This window comes from Ambystoma mexicanum, chromosome 9 (genome assembly GCF_040938575.1).
Source record: "Ambystoma mexicanum isolate Mex_15411 chromosome 9, UKY_AmexF1_1, whole genome shotgun sequence".
In the NCBI taxonomy this organism is placed as follows: Eukaryota; Metazoa; Chordata; class Amphibia; order Caudata; family Ambystomatidae; genus Ambystoma; species Ambystoma mexicanum.
The window spans coordinates 657,186,825-657,208,897 of NC_090931.1; the positions used below are offsets into that span (position 1 = coordinate 657,186,825).

Genomic DNA, 22,073 nt, shown 5'->3' on the forward strand with positions numbered 1-22,073 from the left:
GCTTACTCTCTCAGCATGTAACTGCGCTCATGCCACGAGTGGGAGCTTCGGCGGGACCAAGTGGATCTGCTGTTCTGACGATGGGGCAATCCCCAGATAGATCTGTTTGCAACGGTGACGAACACCAAGTGCTGGAGGTTCGCTAGCCGGTTTCCCCAGTGGTGGAGCATGGGGGATGAGTTCTTCCCCAGGGACGGCCTGTTCCTCTATGCGTTTCCCCCGTTGCCGTTGCTTCTGCGACTCATCAATCAATTCAGGCGGTCACGGTGCAGGATGATCCTCGTTGCACCAGCGTGGCCGAGGCAGATTTGGTACCCAGACCTTCTGGACATGTCAGCGTCCCCTCTAGTCAGGCTTCCGGCGGACGCAGATCTTCTCGCCAGGGAAGGAGGCACGATTCTGCACCACGACCCAAGGTCGCCAAACTAGCAGGCCTGGCTCCTGCAGCGCTAGAGTTTGGTGGATACGATCTCCTGGCAGACTGCAAGGAGGTGCTTTCCAAGGCCAGGGCTTGGTCTACACTGAAATGCTACGGACATAAGTGGAAGAGGTTCGCCGTCTGGTGCCGGGCACAGAAGCTCAACGCTCTACGGATTACGGCCCCGCAGGTGCTGCCGTATTTACTGTCGCTGGCCAAGGCATGGTTGGCCCATGCTTCCATCAATGTTCATCTGGCGGCTATCTCCCGCTACACCAGAACTCCAGGGCGGTCGTCGTTATGGTCACACCGCCTGGTCAAGGAATTCATAAAAGGAATTTTCAAGGGGATTGGGTGCTCCGATGTATTCCATATCTATGACAGGTAATCACCACAGCTTTGCTGCTTCGGGAAATATTCTGCGTCCTGCGTTGATGACTTCGATACGCTGTCCTCGAGGCCCTCCGTCGAGCCGACGTCACCGGATGTTATAAGTAGAACGCACAATGCCCGTAGCCTCAGTTCTGTTTTTTCCACGAACGTGTTCGCTTCGGAGATCCTGGCGCGCCTCGGTTCTTCTGAGTTGTTCTATCGGTTCTTCGAACCACTTTGTTTGTGAAGATTTTCATGATGTCTTCGTCTTCTACCCCGTGGCCGGGTTTCAAGAAGTGTCGGGACTGCGGTTCCAAGATTTCGCTGACGGACCCGCACGACGCCTGCCTCTGGTGCCTCGGTGAGGACCACGCCACGGACGATTGTGACAATTGCCAGGCGTTAAATTTGAAGGCCTTGCAGGAGCGTAAGAAGAAGCTTTCTGTCGGTAAGGTATCCAAGCACCGGAAGTTGAAATCCACTGGGCTTTCGACTGACGATTCGAGGGGCGACTCTCCGCATCGTCGGCGTAAGTCCAGGGCGTCTCGGTCCCAGAGCGGGTCCCGCCATTCCTCTGCCTCTTCGAGGCACTCACGGAAGCACCGTCATCGGTCGCCTTCCCCGTCCTCGTCCGACGACCTCCCATCGGCGGGTTGCTTGTCCCACCAAGCATTCCACTCCTGCGGAATGGGTTTCATTCCGTAAGGAGATGATGGCAATTTTTCAGTCGCAGGTCTCCGTTCGGTCCGCGCCGTCAAAAGACGCCGGCAGGGAACGTGCTAGAGACACCGTTCGCACGCCTTCATAGTCGAGCGTTTGTTGCGATCACCGGGAACCTTTGAGGTCCCGGTCGGACAAGGTGGTTCGCTCTAGCCATGCCCGCTCCAGGTCCCGGTCCTCAACACTATCGAGACCGTCGGAGCCTGTGAGGTCTTCGAAGAAGACGTCGACGCCGAGACCGTTGAAGGATACGCTCAGGGCTCTGCCCTCGAGGCCTGTGTCGAAGCCATTGGCGCCATGCTCGACACCGATTCCGTCGACGCCTTTCGAGGAGGATTTTTTGGAGGTGCCCTTAAGACGGGTGGAAACCCAGAGGAAGGCTCTTGCCAAGTCCAAACACGTGCCCTCATCCAGGGATTTATTCCAGCCTCTTGACTATATTTCTGAGGTGGATGAAGGGTCTGATGATGGTATGGTTCCTGAGGAGGTTCCTGATGACCTATTATCTGGTCATAGCCAGTTAGAAGACCTGCGTCAGTCGTTGCACGACGCCAGTGGTCTGGACACCTCCCCGGAGGTTGAGTTTGGCAGGCCTGAGCCGCTCACACATGCTGAATCCTCGTACCGGCGTCTCATGTCGAGGGTCACGGAATACTTGGGGTGGTCTGCGCCACCAGGAGATTTTCTGCAGGATGACCTGACGTACATCTCGGACCAAGGTCCACCAACTGACCCGGTACTGCTATTCCATATGGCCTTGCAAAGAAGGGTGGCTGCAGCTTGGACTGCTCCGGAGAGTCTCACGGCAGTGGGCAAGTCTTTGCCGAAGAAATACCGTCCTGCCAGTAGTGACCCCGGCTACTTGACTACACACCCCACTCCGGAGAGTTTGGTGGTGCAGGCGGCTACGGCCCCGGCAAAACAGGCATCGTACCCTACCATCCCTCCTGATAGGGACGACAAACGTTTTGATGGCTGGGCAAAGAAAGTGTTTTCTTTAGGGGGTATGGCTTTACAGGCAGCCAACTCTGTGTGTGCCTTAGCACTTTTCACTAATACTCTGTGGAATTGTGTCTCTTTGGCGGCTGAACATATTCCCGAAGGGGAGGAGCGGGATGGCTTTCTTGCTCTTGTTCAGGATGGCAAGGATGCCATGTGTGAATCCGTTCAGTCGGGTCTGGATGTGGCAGATTGTGTCAGCCGGTCCATGGCAGCGAGCACTGTAATGCACAGATTTGCGTGGTTGCGGAAGTCGGGGTTTGCTCCTGATGTGCAAGCCGGCTTCTCAACATGCCCTTTGATGGTGAACATCTTTTTGGCAGCTATGTTGATGAGAGCCTTGAGAGGTTGCAGACCTCCAAAGCTGCAGCGAAGTCGTTGAGGGCTGCAGTTCGCCAACCTCTGCCTTTTTCGTCCTAGGGGACAGCAATGGAGTGGGTGTTCCTTTCAGTACTACTCTTCCTTTGGTAGATCGAGAGGAACTGCAAGTCAAAGGGGCCACCGTACGGGTGCCAGAGGTGGAAAACAAGGTACTCGAGGTGCCAGAGCCGCTTGGGCAGTTGCCTCTTTACCCTCAGGCACTGCTGCAGCCGCTTCAGCTCAGTCATGAGGCCATGTTCCATGGTTCGCCGGTTGGGGGAAGGCTGGTGCAGTATCTTGTAGAATGGCGTGCCATTACTTCAGATGTGTGTGTTCTGGTGATCATAGCGCACGGCTACTGTCTTCCTTTCCGGCAGAGGCCTCACGACAATCCACCAGGGAATCGCTCTTTGAAGAGTCTGGATCCGCTCCTTGCGCAGGATATCAAATCCCTGCTGGAGAAAGGTGCCATAGAACTGGTGCCTGTAGCGGAGAGGAACAAGGGATGGTATTCCCCTTATTATTTGATCTCGAAGAAAGACGGAGGATTGAGACCCATCATGGACTTGCGTGGTTTGAACAAGCTCCTCAGGAAGGACAAGTTCAAGATGGTTACTCTCAAGTCCTCCATGCCCTTCAACTTCAGGACTGGTTGGTGTCTCTCGACCTCAAGGACGTTTAGCTTCATGTGCCGATCCATCCCAAGCTCAACAACTACCTGAAGTTTGCGGTTGGCGACTCGCACTTTCAATTTCGGGTCCTGCCGTTCGGATTGACGTCCGCCCTGAGGGTTTTCACCAAGCTCATGGTGTTGGTGGTAGCGTATCTCAGGAAAGGGGGGATTCACGTCTACCCCTACCTGGACGATTGGTTGATCAGGGTGCGCTCTCCCGAGCAAGTCCTGGATCATCTGTCCGTCACCTGCCACTCCCTTCACAAGCTGGGCTTCTCCCTCAATTTAAAGAAGTCCCACTTGATGCCAACTCTGCGGCTCCAGTACATCAGAGCAGTGCTCGACACGTCCCTTGGGCAGTGTTTCCCTGCCCAGGTAAGGGCTCATCACATTCTGCAGATGGTGCACAAGTTTCAACATGCCCAGAGCCTCCCGGCGTTCGAGTTCTTGAGGTTGCTCGGCCTCGTGGCATCCTGCATTCTTCTGGTGCCAATGGCCAGGTTGTGGATGAGATCTCTGCAATGGGCCCTCAAGATGCAGTGGTCACAGTCCTCCGGCAGGATGTCCGACCCCGTTCAGGTGCTGCCCTCGGTCGCCCAGGACCTTCTGTGGTGGGCCGTCAAAGGCAATCTGATGAAGGGGGCTCCTTTTTGGCTACCCTGGCCGGAGGTGACGATCGTGACGAACGCATCCCTCCCGGGATGGGGAGCTCATGCCAACGAGTTGACAGTCAGCGGTCGTTGGTCTCTGTCAGAGTCCAGACGCCATATCAATCTGTTGGAGCTGAGGGCCGTCAGGCTTGCCCTGAAGGCTTTTCTGCTGACTGTGCGAGGGAAGAATGTCCTGATTCTGACGGACAACACAGTGGCCATGCACTACCTCAAGAAAAAGGCGGGGGGGCAGGGTCACTTCCTCTCTGCAGGGAGGTGATGCAGCTCTGGTTCTGGGCCATCCAGCAGGAAATTTCGATCTCAGCAGTTCATCTGGCCGGAGACGAAAACGAGACGACGGACGCTCTGAGCAGGCAGAGCGCGATCTCTCACGAGTGGGAGCTGGCTCAGGAGATTCTCCTGGAGAGCTTTGCCCTTTGGGGGACCCCACAAGTGGATCTCTTCGCCTCCAGTGTCAACCGGAAGTGTGAAAAGTTCTGCTCGCGGGAATTTCCTCCAAGAGGAGCCTTACGGGACGTGTTCGTGGTGGAGTGGTCCTTCCCACTGCTGTACGTGTTTCCTCCAGTCCCCGTTATCCCGCAATTGCTGCGGAAGTTACAGAGGTTCGGTTCCCGGATGATCCTCATTGCTCCGGCATGGGCCCGGAGAACATGGTACCCGGACCTTCTCGACTTGTCCATCTGCCCTCCACGCCGTCTTCCCTACCGAGACGATCTGCTCTCACGGGAGGGGGGGTCTGGTTCTCCATCCAGAGGTCAGATCCCTCAACCTTCACGCTTGGCTTCTGAAAGGTTGAGGTATAAGGATTGGGACCTCCCTGAAGACGTGATGGACGTGTTGCTTTCGGCCAGGCGGCCTACAACAAAGTCCCTGCACCGTTGCCATTGGAGAAAGTTCTGAGACTGGTGCAGGGTTAAGAATGTGGATCCTTTTTCATGTGACATTCCTATGGTTCTGTCTTTTTTGCTTTCGTTAGCCCACAAAGGCCTGCAAGTGGGTACCATTAAAGGTTACCTGGCGGCGCTGTCCATATTTAAGCGCTCGTCTGAGGAGTGTTCTTATTTCAAAAGTCCTTTAATTTCTCAGTTTCTGAAAGGGCTTACTTATGTGTTTCCACGTCACCTTTCCAGATGCCCGGTTGGGATTTGAACCTTGTTTTAAAATTCCTAATGGGTGCTCCATTTGAGCCTTTACATTCTTGTCCTTTGAGACTGTTAACCCTTAAAACTGTATTTTTAGTTGCGGTTACTTCCGCTCGCAGAGTAAGTGAGTTGCAGGCACTTTCTTTTAAGCCACCCTTCAGTGTTTCATAAGGACAGCGTTGTCCTTAGGGTTCGTCCTTCCTTTTTTCCGAAAGTGGTATCGGAATTTCATTTGAGCCAGAAGGTCATTCCTCCGGCATTTTATCCTCCTCCGCATCCTGGTACGTAAGAGGAGAGGCTCCATAGGTTGGATCCTAGAAGAGCTTTAAGTTTCTACATTTCACGCATGTCCCGGGTAAGAGTGGACGATCAGCTCTTTATAGGTTACGCTGGAAGGCGTTTGGGACAAGTTGTTACTAAGCAGGCTTTGTCTAGATGGATTATTTTGGCAATGTCTGAATGTTACCGCTTAGCTGGTAAGGACCCTGCGGGAGGCTTACGGGCCCATTCTACTAGGGGTATGGCTGCCTCTACTGCCTTGCAGAGGGGTGTTCCTATCCGTCACATCTGTGAAGCAGCCACATGGGCTTCGGTCCATACTTTTGTAAGACACTACTCCCTAGATTCTATCCATGGGCAGGATCTGGCCTTTGGCACGGCGGTCCTTTACTCTGCAATTTAATTGGGCATTCTAAATTTCTATATTCTAAATTCTTTTCCCTCCTCCATACGTTGGTACTGCTTTCGGAGTCTGTCATAGATATGGAATACGTCGGAGGACCCAATCCCCTCGAAGAACAAGTTACTTTCGAAGGGATTGTGTCCTCCGACGTATTCCTTATCTTAGATATAAATCCTTCAGCTTTGCTGGCCTCGGAAAATTTTTTCGCCAGAGGGCGCTGCGCGTCGATGATCGCCGAGTCGATGACCCTCGACGGCCTCCGTGCCGACGTCGACGTCATCCTGCCTATAAAGGCCGCGCGCAGCGTCCGTTGCTCAGTTCCGTTTTTCCGCGCTTCGTTGTGCCTCGGAACACCGTTGCTCAGTTCTCGTCAAGATAACGTATATAATAACTACTATTTACCTCGATATCGATGGCATCCTCCTCCGACCCGACGACCCCTCGGTCCGGTTTCAAAAAGTGCCGAGACTGCGGGAAGAAAATGTCGTTGACGGACCCTCACAGGGTCTGTTTGTGGTGTCTGGGAATCACGCACCAGAGTTCGGAGTGTGAGGAATGCCTTTCCATGACGGCGAAAGCCTTGAAGATAGGGGGAAGCTCGAGAGAGGTAGGTCAACTTTAACTTCCTCGAAAGCTTCTTCGGTAGAGTCGAGACGTTCGTCTCCTCACCATAAAAAACACTCTCGATCTAGATCACGAAGTGGCTCCCACCACTCGTCGACATCGAGACACTCGAAGAAGAGACGTAGGAGATCCCCTTCGTCATCTTCGTCGAGTTCTCCTGAGAGAGTTCATTGCCCCACAAAACGCAGCTCGCAAGCTGAGTGGGAGGAATTCAGGAAAAAGATGCTAAGCGTCTTCGAGAAAGCGGCCTCGTCCCCCTCGAAGACAGCTGAGGGTGATACCCCGGGTAAAAAACCCAAAAAATCTAAACGCCGCGAGTCGCAGTACCCGGCGGAAAAGTCAACCCGAAAGCGCCTCGAGCCATCGGGAGATAAAGCATCATCGACGCCATCGTCGAAAACTCCTTCGAAACAGAGGTCGGCGCCATCGACGCCGTTGTCGAAGGATTCATCGGCGCATCAGTCGATCGAGTCGACGCCGACGTCGACGCCGATATCGACGCCGGTGAAGGAAAGAACCACGGCTACTCCACAGCCAACGGTTAGACAAAAGACCTCCGACTCGACGCCGAGAACGTCGACGTCGTTCTCGAGCAGGACTCCGATCCTTTCGAGTTCTTCGAGGCCTAGTACACATTTCTCGACGCTTTTCACGGCGCCTTCGAGTACTTTCACGTCGGTGTCGACGACATCGACGTTTTCAAGGCCTGTGATGATGGCTCCTTCTGCATTGGAAATGGGGTTTATACCATTCCAAAAACCAATGTATCCCCCTTTAACCTCGATTTTTGAGGAAAGGGAGGATTCAGACCAAGATATTGATTTACAGAGGACCACATCACCAGAGCCAGAGACTTTCGCCTCTGAGGAAGGAAGATTAAAAAATCTTCAGGATGCACTTCAGGAAGCTAGTGGCTTGGACACTTCTCCTGAAGCAGAATTTATCAAACCAGACCCAGGAGAACATGCGGAGACTCCATATAGAGCTCTGATGTCTAGAATCATAGAATTTATGGGTTGGTCTGCACCTTCTCCTGCCTTTCAGCAGGATGACCTCACTGACATACTGGACAAGGGCCCACAGGAGGATCCTGTGGTTCCATTTCACTCTGCTCTACAGAGAAGGATTTTGACAAACTGGGAAACGCCAGAAATTATCCCGGCAGTAAATAAAAAACTGTCAACAAAATACAGGGTGGCTAGTTCTGACCCTGAATATTTGTCAAAACACCCTACTCCTGAGAGCTTGGTTGTACAGGCTGCAACCTCATCAGGCAGCACATCTGCATACCCCACTGCTCCGCAGGATAGGGATGACAAAAAGTATGATGCCATGGCTAAGAAGGTTTTTTCTGCCTGTAGCATGGCGTTAAAGTCTATTAACGCGACCTGTACGCTCGCTAGGTTCAGCCACACCCTTTGGGAGTGCGCTTCATCAGCGGCTGACTGCCTCCAAGAAGGAGAGGAAAGGGACGCATTTTTAAACATCATCAGGGATGGTAAAGATGCGATGTGCGAGACCCTACAAACTGGCCTAGATTCTGCTGACAGTATCAGCAGGGCCATGGCGGCAAGTACCACAATCCGCAGGCATGCGTGGTTGAGGAAGTCTGGTTTTGCCTCTGACGTGCAGACCAGGCTTTTGAATATGCCCTTTGACGGTTCTACCCTCTTTGGAAAGAAGGCGGATGACAGTTTGGAGAAACTGCAAACGTCCAAGGCAGCAGCCAAGTCATTGGGAGCTGCTATCCGTCAGAATACCTTTCGTCCTTCGGGATCATCGTGGAGAGGACGGTCCTTTCGTTACTATTCCTCATATGGAAGGGGCAGGGGACGACCGGCTCAAAGAGGCCAAGGAAGATTTACCCGTGGTGGACGGGGTAGGGGAAAGAAAGCCGCACCCGCAGGAGCAGGAGCCACTTTACCTTCGGCAACTGCATCAGCCGCTTCAAAACCACTCTGAGGTCTCCCCTCACAGAACACCAGTAGGGGGCAGGTTAACTCACCATCTGACGGAATGGCAGGCTATTACGTCAGATGCTTGGGCTCTGGAGACAGTGGCCCAAGGTTACTGCCTGCCCTTCCTACATATCCCTCAGAGTCATCCACCGGGGAACAACCCTTTGAAGCTTCCAGATCCGCTCCTCTTGCAGGAGGTTTTAGACCTGCTAGAGAAAGGTGCCATAGAACTGGTACCTGTAGCGGAAAGGAACAAGGGTTGGTACTCCCCCTACTTCATAATACCGAAGAAGGACGGAGGACTGAGACCCATCTTAGACTTACGGGAATTGAACAAATTCCTCCGAAAGGACAAGTTCAAGATGGTGACTCTCTCTCAGATCCTTCAGGCCCTCCAGCTTCAGGACTGGTTGGTATCTCTAGACCTCCAGGACGCTTATTTCCATGTGCCGATCCATCCCAGGCACAGGAGATACCTGAGGTTCGCAATTGGCAGCTCTCATTATCAATTTCGAGTTCTGCCATTTGGGCTAACCTCCGCCCCGAGGGTCTTTACCAAGCTAATGTCGGTTGTGGCTGCAAGTCTAAGGAGGGAAGGGATTCATGTCTACCCTTACCTAGACGATTGGTTGATCAGAGCTGTATCTTCGGAACAGGCTCAGAGACAACTAGATTATGTTTGCCACTTCCTTCACAAGCTGGGCTTCTCCCTCAATTTAAAGAAGTCACAGATGATACCATCACAGAGACTCCAATTCATTGGAGCAGTCCTGGACACTTCCCTGGGAAAAGCCTTGCCACCAGAGGTGAGGGCTCGAGATATTCTGCAGATGGTCATCAGATTTCAGAATGCCCAATATCTCCCAGCCTACGACTTTCTGAGGTTGCTAGGCCTCATGGCATCCTGCATATTCCTCGTGCCGGAGGCTCGCCTGAGAATGAGATCCCTCCAGTGGGCACTGAGAACTCAGTGGTCACAGTTCTCAGGAAGGATGACAGATCTCCTTCGGATCCCGGTCAAAGTAGCCCGAGACCTTCAGTGGTGGGCCTGTCGGGAGAACATCCTGAAAGGAGAAATGTTTTGGCAACCATGGCCGGAGATAACAGTAGTCACGGATGCCTCACTCACGGGGTGGGGAGCTCACGCCAACGACTTGACCATCAGCGGTCGTTGGTCTCCATCGGAGTCCAGACTACATATCAACCTGTTGGAGCTGAGAGCCATCAGACTAGCGCTGAAGGCTTTTCTGCCGTCTGTACGGGGAAGAAACGTCCTAATAATGACGGACAATACAGTGGCCATGCACTACCTCAACAAAAGAGGAGGCGTAGGCTCACTACCACTGTGCAGAGAGGCGATGCAGCTCTGGTTTTGGGCAATTCAGGAAGGAATCTCTCTATCGGCAATTCACCTAGCCGGAGAGAAGAACTTGACAGCGGACGCTCTGAGCAGGCAGAGCACAGTCTCTCACGAGTGGGAGATAGCTCAGGAAGTCCTTCAAGAGATCTTCGCCCTTTGGGGAACCCCTCAAGTGGATCTGTTCGCCACCAGTATCAACAGGAAGTGCGACAGATTTTGCTCAAGGGAATTTCCCCCGAGAGGAGCTCTAGGAGATGCGTTCGTAGTGGACTGGGAGTTCCCACTTCTGTACGCGTTCCCTCCGGTCCCTGTCATTCCTCAAATGATCAGGAGGTTGAGAAGGTTTCGGAAGACCATGATCCTAATTGCCCCGGATTGGGCCAGGAGAACGTGGTACCCGGACCTTCTAGACATGTCCATCTGCCCTCCAATTCGACTGCCATACAGAGAGGATCTTCTCTCGCAGAAGGAAGGTCAGGTTCTCCATCCAGCCATCAAGACCCTCAACCTTCACGCTTGGTGTCTGAAAGGTTGAGGTACAAGGATTGGGACCTTCCGGATGATGTTATGGAGGTGTTGCTTTCGGCCAGAAGGCCGGCAACTAAAACTCTATACCGCTGCCGTTGGAACAAATTTTGCAGCTGGTGCAGAGAAAAGAATATTGAACCCTTTTCTTGTGGTACACCTATGGTGTTGTCATTCTTACTTTACCTGGCTAATTCAGGCCTACAGGTTGGCACAATTAAGGGCTATCTCGCAGCGCTATCAATCTTTAAGCGCACTGCAGAGGAGCCTTCATACTTCAAAATTCCATTGGTAATACAATACCTAAAAGGATTAACTAATGTTTATCCCCCGAAACCTTTTCAAGTTCCCTTATGGGATTTAAACCTAATTTTAAACTTCCTAAAGGGTGCCCCTTTTGAACCACTACACTCTTGTTCATTGAAGCTTCTCACCCTCAAAACTGTTTTGCTAATAGCATTGACATCTGCTAGAAGGGTTAGCGAGTTGCAAGCCTTATCGTGTAAACCTCCACATACAATCTTTTACAAGGACAAAGTTGTTCTTCAGGTGAAGCCTAACTTCCTCCCGAAGGTAGTCTCGGAGTTTCACATCACTCAGAAGATTATATTACCTTCTTTCTACCCTCCTCCTCATCCGGGGAAGGAGGAAGAGAGACTGCACAGGCTGGACCCTAAGCGAGCCTTGAGCTTCTATATCAGCAGATTGGCTAAGATCAGACAAGCAGACCAACTCTTTGTAGGTTATGCAGGACATAAGTTGGGCCTTCCAATAACAAAACAAACCATCTCCAGATGGATTATTTTAGCCATTCTGGAGTGCTACAAATTGGCAGGAAAGGAGCCTCCTCAAAATCTAAGGGCTCATTCTACCAGGGGTATCGCAACATCCTCAGCCCTTCAAAGAGGGGTGCCAATTCGAGATATATGTGCGGCTGCCACATGGTCGTCCGCACATACATTTACCAAATTCTATAGCCTGGATTCCTCCTCTAGTCAAGAAACTAGATTCGGCAAGGCTGTGTTACACTCTGTCCATTCTGGAAGGGTAACATAACTTTTATTACTCCCGCCTCCAGTCACAATACCACTGCTATGGGAGTCTATCTAAGATAAGGAATACGTCGGAGGACACAATCCCTTCGAAGAACTAGTTACTCTTACCTTGTAACGTTCTTTCGATGGGATGTTCCTCCGACGTATTCCTTATCGACCCTCCCATCCATCCCCGCAGTATGACTTCCTGTGGGTTTGCAGCCTATGCTCCTTCAAGGTGATTAGTCTAATCCAAAAACATTACTGGGGACTACAAAACGGAACTGAGCAACGGACGCTGCGCGCGGCCTTTATAGGCAGGATGACGTCGACGTCGGCACGGAGGCCGTCGAGGGTCATCGACTCGGCGATCATCGACGCGCAGCGCCCTCTGGCGAAAAAATTTTCCGAGGCCAGCAAAGCTGAAGGATTTATATCTAAGATAAGGAATACGTCGGAGGAACATCCCATCGAAAGAACGTTACAAGGTAAGAGTAACTAGTTCTTCTTACCTGTTAACCTTCTTTCAATGGGATGGTCGGACGACGTATTCCATATCGCTCCCTCCTTGCCTGCCCCGCTACAGAATTTCTAATGCGATTGCAGCTTACTTTTCCGCAAGGCTTTCTGTGGTCATACTGGCAGAAGATTGGTGCCACACGTTCTGGGGAAAAAACTAGAACTGAGGCTACAGGCGTCGTGCGTCCTACTTATAACATTAGGACGCACGACGCCTGAGGCTACAGGCGTCGTGCGTCCTACTTATAACATTCAGTGACGTCGGCTCGATGGAGGGCCTCGAGGACAGCGTATCAACGTCATAGACGCAGGACGCGGACGCCGAAAATTTTCCGAAGCAGCACAGCTGTGGTGATGACCGGTCATAGATATGGAATACGTCGTCGGACCATCCCATTGAAAGAACGTTACTAGGTAAGAAAGTAACTTCTTCGTTCCCGCCGGTGAAGGCTCCAGCCCCGGCGTGGTAGCTCAATATGGTGCTGACTAGGCTCATGGGTCCCCCATTCGAGCCTATGCATCCGGCCCCGCTGAAGTTTTTATCACGGAAAACAGCGTTTCTTGTGGCCATCACCTCCGCAAGAGTGGGAGAGATTCCCTCTCTTGTAAAACGTCTTACTTGACATTCCATGAGATGAGGGTGGCGCTGCGACCGCACCCTTCGTTCATGCCCAAGGTGCCATCGGACTGCCATCTCAACTAGCTCTTGGTGTTACCTGTTTTCTTCCAGTCGCCTTCGGCGCCGGCTGAGAAGACTTTACACTCGCTGGATGTGGCTAGAGCGCTGAAGTTCTACGTGGACCGCACAAAGGGTTTTCGGAAGACATCACAGCTGTTTGTGAACTTTGGCCCTGTGAACCAAGGGAAGGTGCTCTCCAAGGCTTCCATTTCCAGGTGGTCCTCCGGCTGCATCACCCATTGTCACCGGTTGGCAAACCGACCATTGCCTGGCTGTCCGCGAGCCCATTGGACCAGAGCGATCGCAGCAACTATGGTGGTCCTGTCTGGTGTGTGCCTGCTGGACATCTGCATCTGCTACGTGGAGGTCGACACACACCTTCATGAAATTCTACTGCGTCGACCGGGATTCCAGGGAGGAGACCAGAGTCGGCCAAGCAGTGCTGCGCAACCTGTTCGCTTGAAGGTTGGTCTGGTGAGGAGGTAAGAGATGCTTAATGTTGAGCCTTGCCACCTCCTGTGGTTATGCATGCATGTACTGCTATGTATTCTTTATTCATGAGCATGTGAATTCATGCCAGACCCCATGCTGGAGAAGGAACAAGTTACTTACCTGTAACTTGTTCTACAGCATGGGTCTGGCATGGATTCACATGCGAACCCTCCCGCCTACCCCTCTGTGGCTCTTCTCTTGGTCCTACTGCCACTTTACGTGCTACCAAATCTGAAGATGGCTGCCAGAGGAGGGTCTTAGGTAGATGGCAGTCATTGGCTGGGGGCATTATGACCCAGAGATCTGTGATTGGTTGTTAGGAGAAAGACAGTTCAGAAGTGAAACTGAAACTGATTTTTTCTTTACCGAGGATTCCCAGCCTGACGGGAATATTAATCGGCATGTGAATCCATGCCAGACCCATGCTGGAGAACAGTTACAGGTAAGTAACTTGTTCCTTATAACCGCTCATTTTATAAGAGTGCATGGACTTTCGTTGTAGCAAAGGGAAATGGTGCCTTAAAACTGGGCAGGTGCAAAGAATGTCTCTCAGCACAACATAGACCTTTTGATGTATGCACATCTATCTTGTCTGAACTTTCCTTTTCCACCAATGTATGTCATGATGCTCCCAGCTGTGAAATGCACAACCACATTATGATTAGTCGATCCCAGATAAGTGTAGATCTAATAGTAGAAAGACTACCATGGCAAAGTCATATCGTGGGGGTCAACATGAGGCTCTGGGTCTGAAGAAAGCTTACCCGTTTTGTGATGTGAACCCTGAGCAAGGTTTGAGGAGGATCTCAGAGCCTCTTATTCCCCCAACGCTTCTATGATGGAGACTGCTGTGACGAGTGCAGACTAAAAAACAGGTTTCCAAAGCACCTGGAGCTTGAACATAGCATGCAGAAGCAAACAGGAACCGTTAGTACATTAGTTCCCGCTGTGCTTGAGGACCCCAATGGGGGGCTCGATCTCGAGAGCCAGTGAGGTTGGGGAAACTGGGGTAAGGGTCTCATCAAGGCTCTAGTCACCAATGGAGTCCAGACCTGCCAGCAACCCACAGGGTAAGAAGTCCGACATAGCAATCCCATTCATTTACACAGAAACTAGGTACTCCCTTCATGCCCAAACAGCATCCACCTGCAACTATTACTCAGCCAGGACAGCATAGTGGAAAACACCTTTTCCTAGTCCCTCCACTCAGGTACGCACATGCATAACAATTATTTTCTCTTAACACCAAACTAGAGGAACCAATTTGAAATTCCTACGTTAAACAGGCCACAGAAATTCCTGAGGCCCCCATGTGTTTAACCCTTTTAGCTGCAAAGAAGGCAGAAAACCGGCCAGAGAGGAAAACTGGCTGCTCAACAAACCCATGCTACAAGCACAATGCAGATTTCCAATAGCCACCATCCTGTTGAAGCTCCTTCCATCTGATTTCTGAACTTCAAATCTTTACTCACAATTAAATCTCTGTGGAGAACCACATGATCAGCCGAGCCATTTAGGGAGAAGACACCTGGTCCAGGCTGCCAAATAGGTCTGTTCCTTCAGTCTGGATGAGTGAAATCGGGAAGGCAGCCGTGCCTTGCAGATCAGTGAAAGCAGAGGCAGTTGATCATCCCACGCAGACCTACTCCTCTTTTGAATGTCTTGTTTGCCGACTCTCTCTCTCTCCTAGCCATTCCCTTACCGTGGCTACTATCTATCGGCCACCTTGTCAAATTTCCTCCTTCCTCTCAGAGTGGGCGAACCTCTCCTCCTCACTCCTGTCCTCAACCACTCAACTCCTCTTTCTTGGAGACCTCAATATCCACCTGGATGCCTCCTGTCCCCCCTCTGGACTCTTCGCGGCCTCTGCGACTCTGTCTCACTTTCTATTCTCCCGTCTGGGCTGACTCATTCTGCAGGGCACACTCTTGATGCCCTGATCTCCTCTGACCTTCCCCTCTCTGTCCCTCTCTCCACTCCTCTCTCCTGGAGTGATCACTTTCTCCTCTCCTCCCACCTCACCCTCCCTACGCCACAGGCAAAGCCACCCCCATCACTGCCACCTTCCTTCTCGGTCATCCGACCCATGAAGCGTGTGTCAGTTGAGGCTTTCGCTGCCACCTTCTCGCCCCCTCCTTCCCCTTCGGCTGACTCCCACCCTGACACAGCCCTCTCCACTCTGCTATATCTGATACTCTTGATATCCTTGCCCCTGTCATGAGAATCTGCCTGAAGCCCAAAGCCAAATGAAACTCCTGGTATGACTCGGATCTCTTCACCCTTAAACGCAAGTGCAGGGTGGCAGAGAGGAAATGGCGTGCTTCCTGTTCATCCTCTGACAAACTGGTCTGTCGCCTGCTCCAAAGGCAATACCGGCTCTTCGTTCTCACCAAGAAGAGAGCCCTTATCCAAGCCCGCATCTCTGCGGCATCTAACAATTCGGCCAAACTCTTTAAAATCTGCAAGGAGCTGGCCAACCCTGCTGCAGTCTCTACCTCTCCTGTCCCCTCCCAGGCCCTCTGCACGGCACTGGCCTCTCACTTCATTTCAAAAACTCAGGACATCCTGTCCTCACTCTCCTCCTATCGCCTTCCCCCCTCTATTCCCTGCCCTTCCTCTGGCTCTTCTGCAGCAACACCTCCTCTCTCCTTCTCTGCCTTTCCCCTTTTTTCTGCTGACGAGGTTTCAAGACAAGTCCGATCTATGAAAGTCTCATCAGAACAGGTCCACCCCGGTTCCTCCAAAACTATCAAGGACCACATCGACTCCTTGGCTCCTGCCCTTGCTGACTTCTGCAATCTTTCCTTCGCCTCTGGAGTCTTCCCATCCCCTCTCAAGCACTTCCTTGTGCACCCCCTTCTTAAGAAACCCTCTTCCGACCCTTCCTGCCCATCTAACTATCGCCCTATCTCTATCACTCCCTTCCTGGGCAAGCTCCTGGAGAAACTGGCCATCTCCCAGCTTAATCTCCATACTGAATCTGTTGGTAGTCTTCATGACCATCAGTCTGGCTTCAGAGCTGCCCGAAGCACGGAAACTGCTCTCCTGAACATCCCTGAGGACCTGCTCTCGAACCTTGACTCTTACATTCCATGCGTTCTCATTTTGCTTGATCTCTCTCTGCCTTTGATACTGTCAACTATACCATCCTGCTCAACCGTCTCCGTGATAACCTAGGTATCACTGGTCAGGCTCTGGCGTGGCTGACTTCTTTCCTCTCAAATCGACCCTCCCAGGTCCAACTGGGGTCTTTCCTCTCTGACATCTTTTTCTCTACCTGTGGTGTCCCCCAGGGATCTAACCTCTCTCCCTGGCTGTTCAACTAGTATCTGGCACTTCTCGCCCACCGCATCGCCGCTCTCTGCCCCTACTTCCAGTGCTATGCGGATGATACCCAGCTCATTTTCAGGCTACCCTCGGCTTCCTCTTCTCCTTCCCTCATCTCTGACTGTCTTTCTGCTATCCAGGAATGGTGTGCCGCCAACGACCTCTGCCTTAATGCCAGTAAGACTGAGATTTTACTCATCGGCACTCCCACTCCCTCCTTCCCTGCTGCTCTCTGGCCGGCCTCTCTGGGCCCTCTTCCTGCTCCTACCTGCAAGGCAAAAAACCTCGGGGTCATCTTTGACTCCACACTCTCCTTCTCTCCTCACATATCCGACGTCTCTAAGAAGTCACACTGCCAGCTACACCTCCTCAGAGGTATCCTTCCTTTCCTCTCCTTCCCCCAGAAGCTCATGGTCTCTAGAGCCCTGGTTCTCTCGAAGCTGGACTACTGTAACAGCCTCTATCTAAATCTGCCCGCCTCTACTCTCCGCCCTTTGCAACTCATCCAGAACAGGACTGCGAGACTTGTCCTTGGCCTCAAGCCCAGGGACCGTATCTCTCCAGGACTGAAATCACTACACTGGCTCCCAGCGACTGCGAGGATCAAGTTCAAAACCCTCTGCATTGTCCACAAGGCCGTCTGGGGCCTTGGGCCAAAATACCTTCAACTCTCATTTCCTAAATATCTTCCTTCTCGAGCTCTTCGCTCATCTGCCTCCAACTCCCTCAGGGTCAGCCGCTTCTCCAAACGACGAGTTGGGGGCAGATCTCCCTCCGCTGCAGGGGCCTCCCTCTGGAACAGCCTTCCTGCCTCCCTGAAGCTTGAGGAGAACCATCTCCGGTTCCGGAAGCACCTCAAAACCTTCCTCTTTGCCTCCGCTTTGTCTCCCCCTCTCCCCTGCTAATACTACTGAAACTGCACTGAATCTGCAACTGGGCCACTCACCGTTCTTGGTATTTGGCCCAGCCACTCTCCCCTGCACTGCCTCTCTGGCAACCCCTGCACTGCGGGACTGTGTCTGTATCCCTACAGCCCCCATTCCCAGCACTTGTCTGCACTTACCTCGCACTTGCCACCAGCTGGCCCTTGTTATTTATCCTGTATGCTGTATGCTAATAACCCTGTACTGCACTTTCCCCTCTCCCTTTCCCCCATGCACTTTTCCCCTTCCCATCTACCCTTGCACTTGCGCGAAATGCCATATCATATCATATCTGGGAGAGCTGAAAAGCAAGACGAGCCGGAGGGGCAAGGTCTTGGAGCGATTGCAGCGCTCAGCCACTGTACCTCTCATATGGGGAGAAGGGCACCCTAGTCCTGGCAGAATAAGGGAATGAAGGTAGATGCTGTCTAGGATTTGGATCTTGTGAGAGATCCAAACTGTGAGTCTGACCCTGGAATAGACAGAAGTGGGGAGAGCCAGGACCTCAGAGAGCAACCTGAAAGCCTGCTGAGGGCTGCCACCCAGGTGTGGAGAGTGAGGGGCCTCAGTGAACACACTAGGAAAGAGAATGGGGGATCTGCCAGATGAAGCCTATACCTTGAACCCTGACCAAGATCTGACAGCAAGGAATTCTGTTAGTTGCAAGCTTACAGGGAGCTATTTCACAGTCCCTTGACCGAGATGCCAGTAGCAGAGAGACTGAGACTGTTGCCATTCTCATTGAAAAGGAGCAACACCATGGGCTTGTTGTGGTCAACAGCCCAAGAGGGCGAACTTTGGTTGGTGGGGGAGACAAAGTTCAAGCTGAAAAAAACACAGGTGGAGGCCATGGAATTCCTGCTGAAGAACAGACATCTAAGGAGCTGAGGAACAGAGTAGGAACAATATCTGTGCTCCAAGTATGTGAGTGACTTGAAGAGAATTCAGCAGGGTTCGGTAGATCTAAACTTATGGGCCGGGAGGATAGCTTAGGACAATGCGTTTGTCTTGCATGCAAGACAACACAGACTCAAACCCCGGCCCCGTACTGGTCTCTGGAGTTAAGCGCAGAATAAAAACTGTGTTTTGTTTAGATAACGGGACTGGATCTTGACTTGGACACTAGGTCCTATTAGAATAGATGTTTGCACATGTTTGTTGTGGTATGTCCGTCCTGACATTGTTAGCCAGTTTTCCTCCCTTTTGTGTTTTGGCTTGCAGACTGATAGATCCTGCAAGCGATCACCTAACCTATATGTTAGGCAAATCCATAGGATTTCTGTTGTGCTTTGAGACACAACGGAGCAGGATAATTCCAGAGACTTTGAAAATCATGCCCTGCACCCATGTTTTGTTCCATCCCTTCCTTTGTACTTTTATAAAGTCCAGTCTAGTAGACCATCTTGTTCCATTGTATTTTATTCTCATAGGTGCTCACCTGCTCTTTCTGCCCTGTATAAGAAAATGTGTTAAACCTCATCTGACGTGCGCTGAGAGTTTCATGGCTCCACAGACTGTGAAACTTCCATTTCTTTTTTTTTTTATGAACAGGAAGATCACCTCTGTTTGCTTCAGAGGCGTGGGTCTAAGCAATCCTACCTGATTTTAGTGGCTCCTTGAAGGCAATTTGTTATCTATATTGTGCTATATAATAACATGCAAGCGTGCATATGAAAACCTAATGCTGTAGATGTTCATGATTCTACACAGTGGAAGAACACTTGTGCAAATGTTTTTTTTTGTGCCATTTCTGTAAATCTCTTTAGAGGTGTGGCACTCGTGGAGGACGCGAAAGAGAGTGAATTTACTCGATAACCTGGCCCATTTCTCACTATTGTTCATTTGTGGGTAATTGTAGATCTGTGCTTGAAGCAAGCCTTAGGAGTGCATATCTATTTCCTACAGGGTATGTTTCATTTCTGTGTGTGTGTGTTCCTTGATTAATTATCTATTCCCCCCTTATTGCAGGCATACCTGGATGATAATCTCCGGCTCCCTCGCTCTTCTGCTTCTGCTGGGTTCTGCATATTCTCTCAGACAGACATTGTGGTGCTGTGGGAACACGAAGAGCAAAGAAGGAAACTATGTTTACCATCAGTTAGAGAATATGAACAAAAACCGTCCCCCTGAAGACCTGTCTGAGTCCTTTGTAGGGTGGCATGCTGAGGTCCCAGAGTACCATGATATGGAGTAGCCATGATCTGCAACTATGATATGTCAAGAAGAGAATGTGCTGTTCCTGTGGAACGTTTTACTGCCAAAGCTTTATTCGGCTAAGGGAGTTCTGCTGTGCCAAAAGATGCCTGATTCAGGAGGGAAGGAATGCTACTGTGATTGCCTTGGTCACCAGAAGTGACTGTTGTGTTATTGGGCTGTTACAGACATTTGCTCCAACTTCCTTTAATTCACTTGTGCCTAGAAGAGTTTGACACTTAATACAGAGACTATGGCAGTACCTGGATTTGTGCTCTGCTGAGGACTAGAGAAACTGCATTATCCCGCGCTCAGCGGGGCTCTCAGTTGGAGGAACTATAATAAGGACAAATCTGATCTCCTGCTTAGGTTAGAAAATATGTTTTAATGAATTGATGAACCGCAAGTCCAGTTATCATTTTGCAAGGTGGATCATGTTGGAGCATTTCGAGCCTGACACCAAAGCAGCACGCCACAGTACTTTCTGAATATTTGCCATGAAGCCTTATGCCAACTGTTGAACTTAATTATGCTTGCCAACAATGACCTTGACAAAAGAGACACTGCTTTAGCTGTCTCCTTCTGTGAAACATTTTATAAAAATAGAATATACTGCACAAGTCTTCCATACCAAGTAAGAAGTGCGCTCATCATGTCCTTTTACCATGGCAGCTGCTTATTCTGTATTATTGCACCAGCAGTAACATCAAGTGCAAATAACTACTATGCAAACTCTACCTCTGGTCATGCTTGGTGATGCAATCCTTTCCTATGCAAGACCCCACCCTTGCACTCCTGCAAGCCCGTTTTCCTAGAAATCCAGCCTTAAAATCCCCTTTCCTATGTGAATTGCAGCCCTCCAACTGCAGCATAGGAGAATAACTCTGCCGTTGGGAATGCTAGACCACTATTCATGAACTCTTTCAACAGGCCACTCAACCACTTACCCCGCCTCACCTCAACCCCCCATACGAGTGCCAGCCAGTGCTTGCGAACGTGCATCCCATAGTTGTGGGAATCAGACACAAACTGTGCCTGTGTGGATATTAACCTTGCAAAATCTGTCTAAATGAAGCTCCCTTTCAGGGATTTAAGGTAAAATCATGGGGTCATTCTACTGTGAGTTTCTGATAAGGTTTGCTATTGATTGAGGTACAAACAGTAAACAAGATTTAAATAATTTATGAATGCCTTGTTTGTAAGACCTGAAAAATTTCTGGAATTATTTTATTTATTTATTACATTTTTTACACGCCCAAACACAAGTATATCACAGTGTTGGTTACTTGAGACTTATCCTGTTACAGATTTAGGTTACAGACATTCATTAATTGCAACATAATGCCAATATTGATGAACAATAGAAAGGCCTTAGTCGAATTTATCAAAAAGCCATGTTTTCATCATTGTCTTGAAACACTGGTGCCATAGCTCATTTCTAATGTGAGTTGGTAGAGTGTTCCAGAGCGTTGGTCCAGTTACTGGGAAGGTAGAGCCTCCTGCCCTTTTGCTCCTGTGCCGACAGACATTCAGGTAAGCACTGTTACATGATTGTAAGGACCTAGTTCACACCTTTTGGGTTACAATGTTCAAATAGGAGGGGGCATCATTAAGGATACATTTATGAGCAATGATCAGAGTCTTAAAAAGGATTCTTGCTTTGACAGGGAGCCAATTAACTTCTCTTCTGATATGTGTGATATGATTGTTTTGTTTTAAGCCAGGGGCAGCATTTAAGGCTTTATTCCGGAGTAGTTTTAGATTGCCATGATTTGTTGTCGAGGTACCCAGTAAAAGGATGTTACAGTAATCTAGTTTTGAGAGGATGAGGGCTTGAGCTAATGTAAGGCAGTTCTGGGGTGTAAGGAATTCTCAGCTGAGTGAGATGACTTTTGTGATATAAGCGATAGAGGAGGACAGCGCATTAATGTGCTTGGTCATGGAGAGACTAGCATCTAAGTAGACACCCAATGTTTTTACATGTTTCAAGACTGGGATGGTTATACCGCCAATAGTTATGATAGTAGCGATCATGTAGGGATTTTAGGTGGGCAGGAGAGCCTACAATGAGGATCTCTGTTTTCTCATCATTCAGGCATAGGCTATGGGTGGCCATCCAGATTTGGTTGATTGCATACATCCTTTTGATGGCGGTAGTGTCTTGTTTATGGTCTCCAGTGATGGGGAATCAAGATCTGAGTTTAGGTTTGGACGCTGGTGCACACCTCAGTTTTCATTAAAAATTTAGGATTATATACGTATTCAAAAAAGGTTTTTGAGTTTTTAGGTGCGGGGAGGAACTGGGATCATAGCACAAAATCCTTACAAAAGACAAATTACAAATAATTTTTCTTTTGATGAATTTCAGTATTGGATCTTTGTCCAAACAATTTAAAGTGTGC

General features: G+C 50.4%; 1 protein-coding gene across 2 annotated transcripts in view; it reads left to right on the plus strand.

Annotated features, from left to right (window-relative positions):
• NAGPA (N-acetylglucosamine-1-phosphodiester alpha-N-acetylglucosaminidase) overlaps window positions 1–20,855 on the plus strand; it is a 330,108-nt gene extending 309,253 nt beyond the window's left edge. For both annotated transcript variants that reach the window (XM_069615430.1, XM_069615431.1), the window contains exon 11: window positions 19,447–20,855. In XM_069615430.1, coding sequence (XP_069471531.1) covers window positions 19,447–19,672 — 226 coding nt within the window. In that variant the 3' untranslated portion in view covers window positions 19,673–20,855. The remainder of the gene's footprint in view (window positions 1–19,446) is intronic.
• Window positions 20,856–22,073: the final 1,218 nt, after the last annotated feature.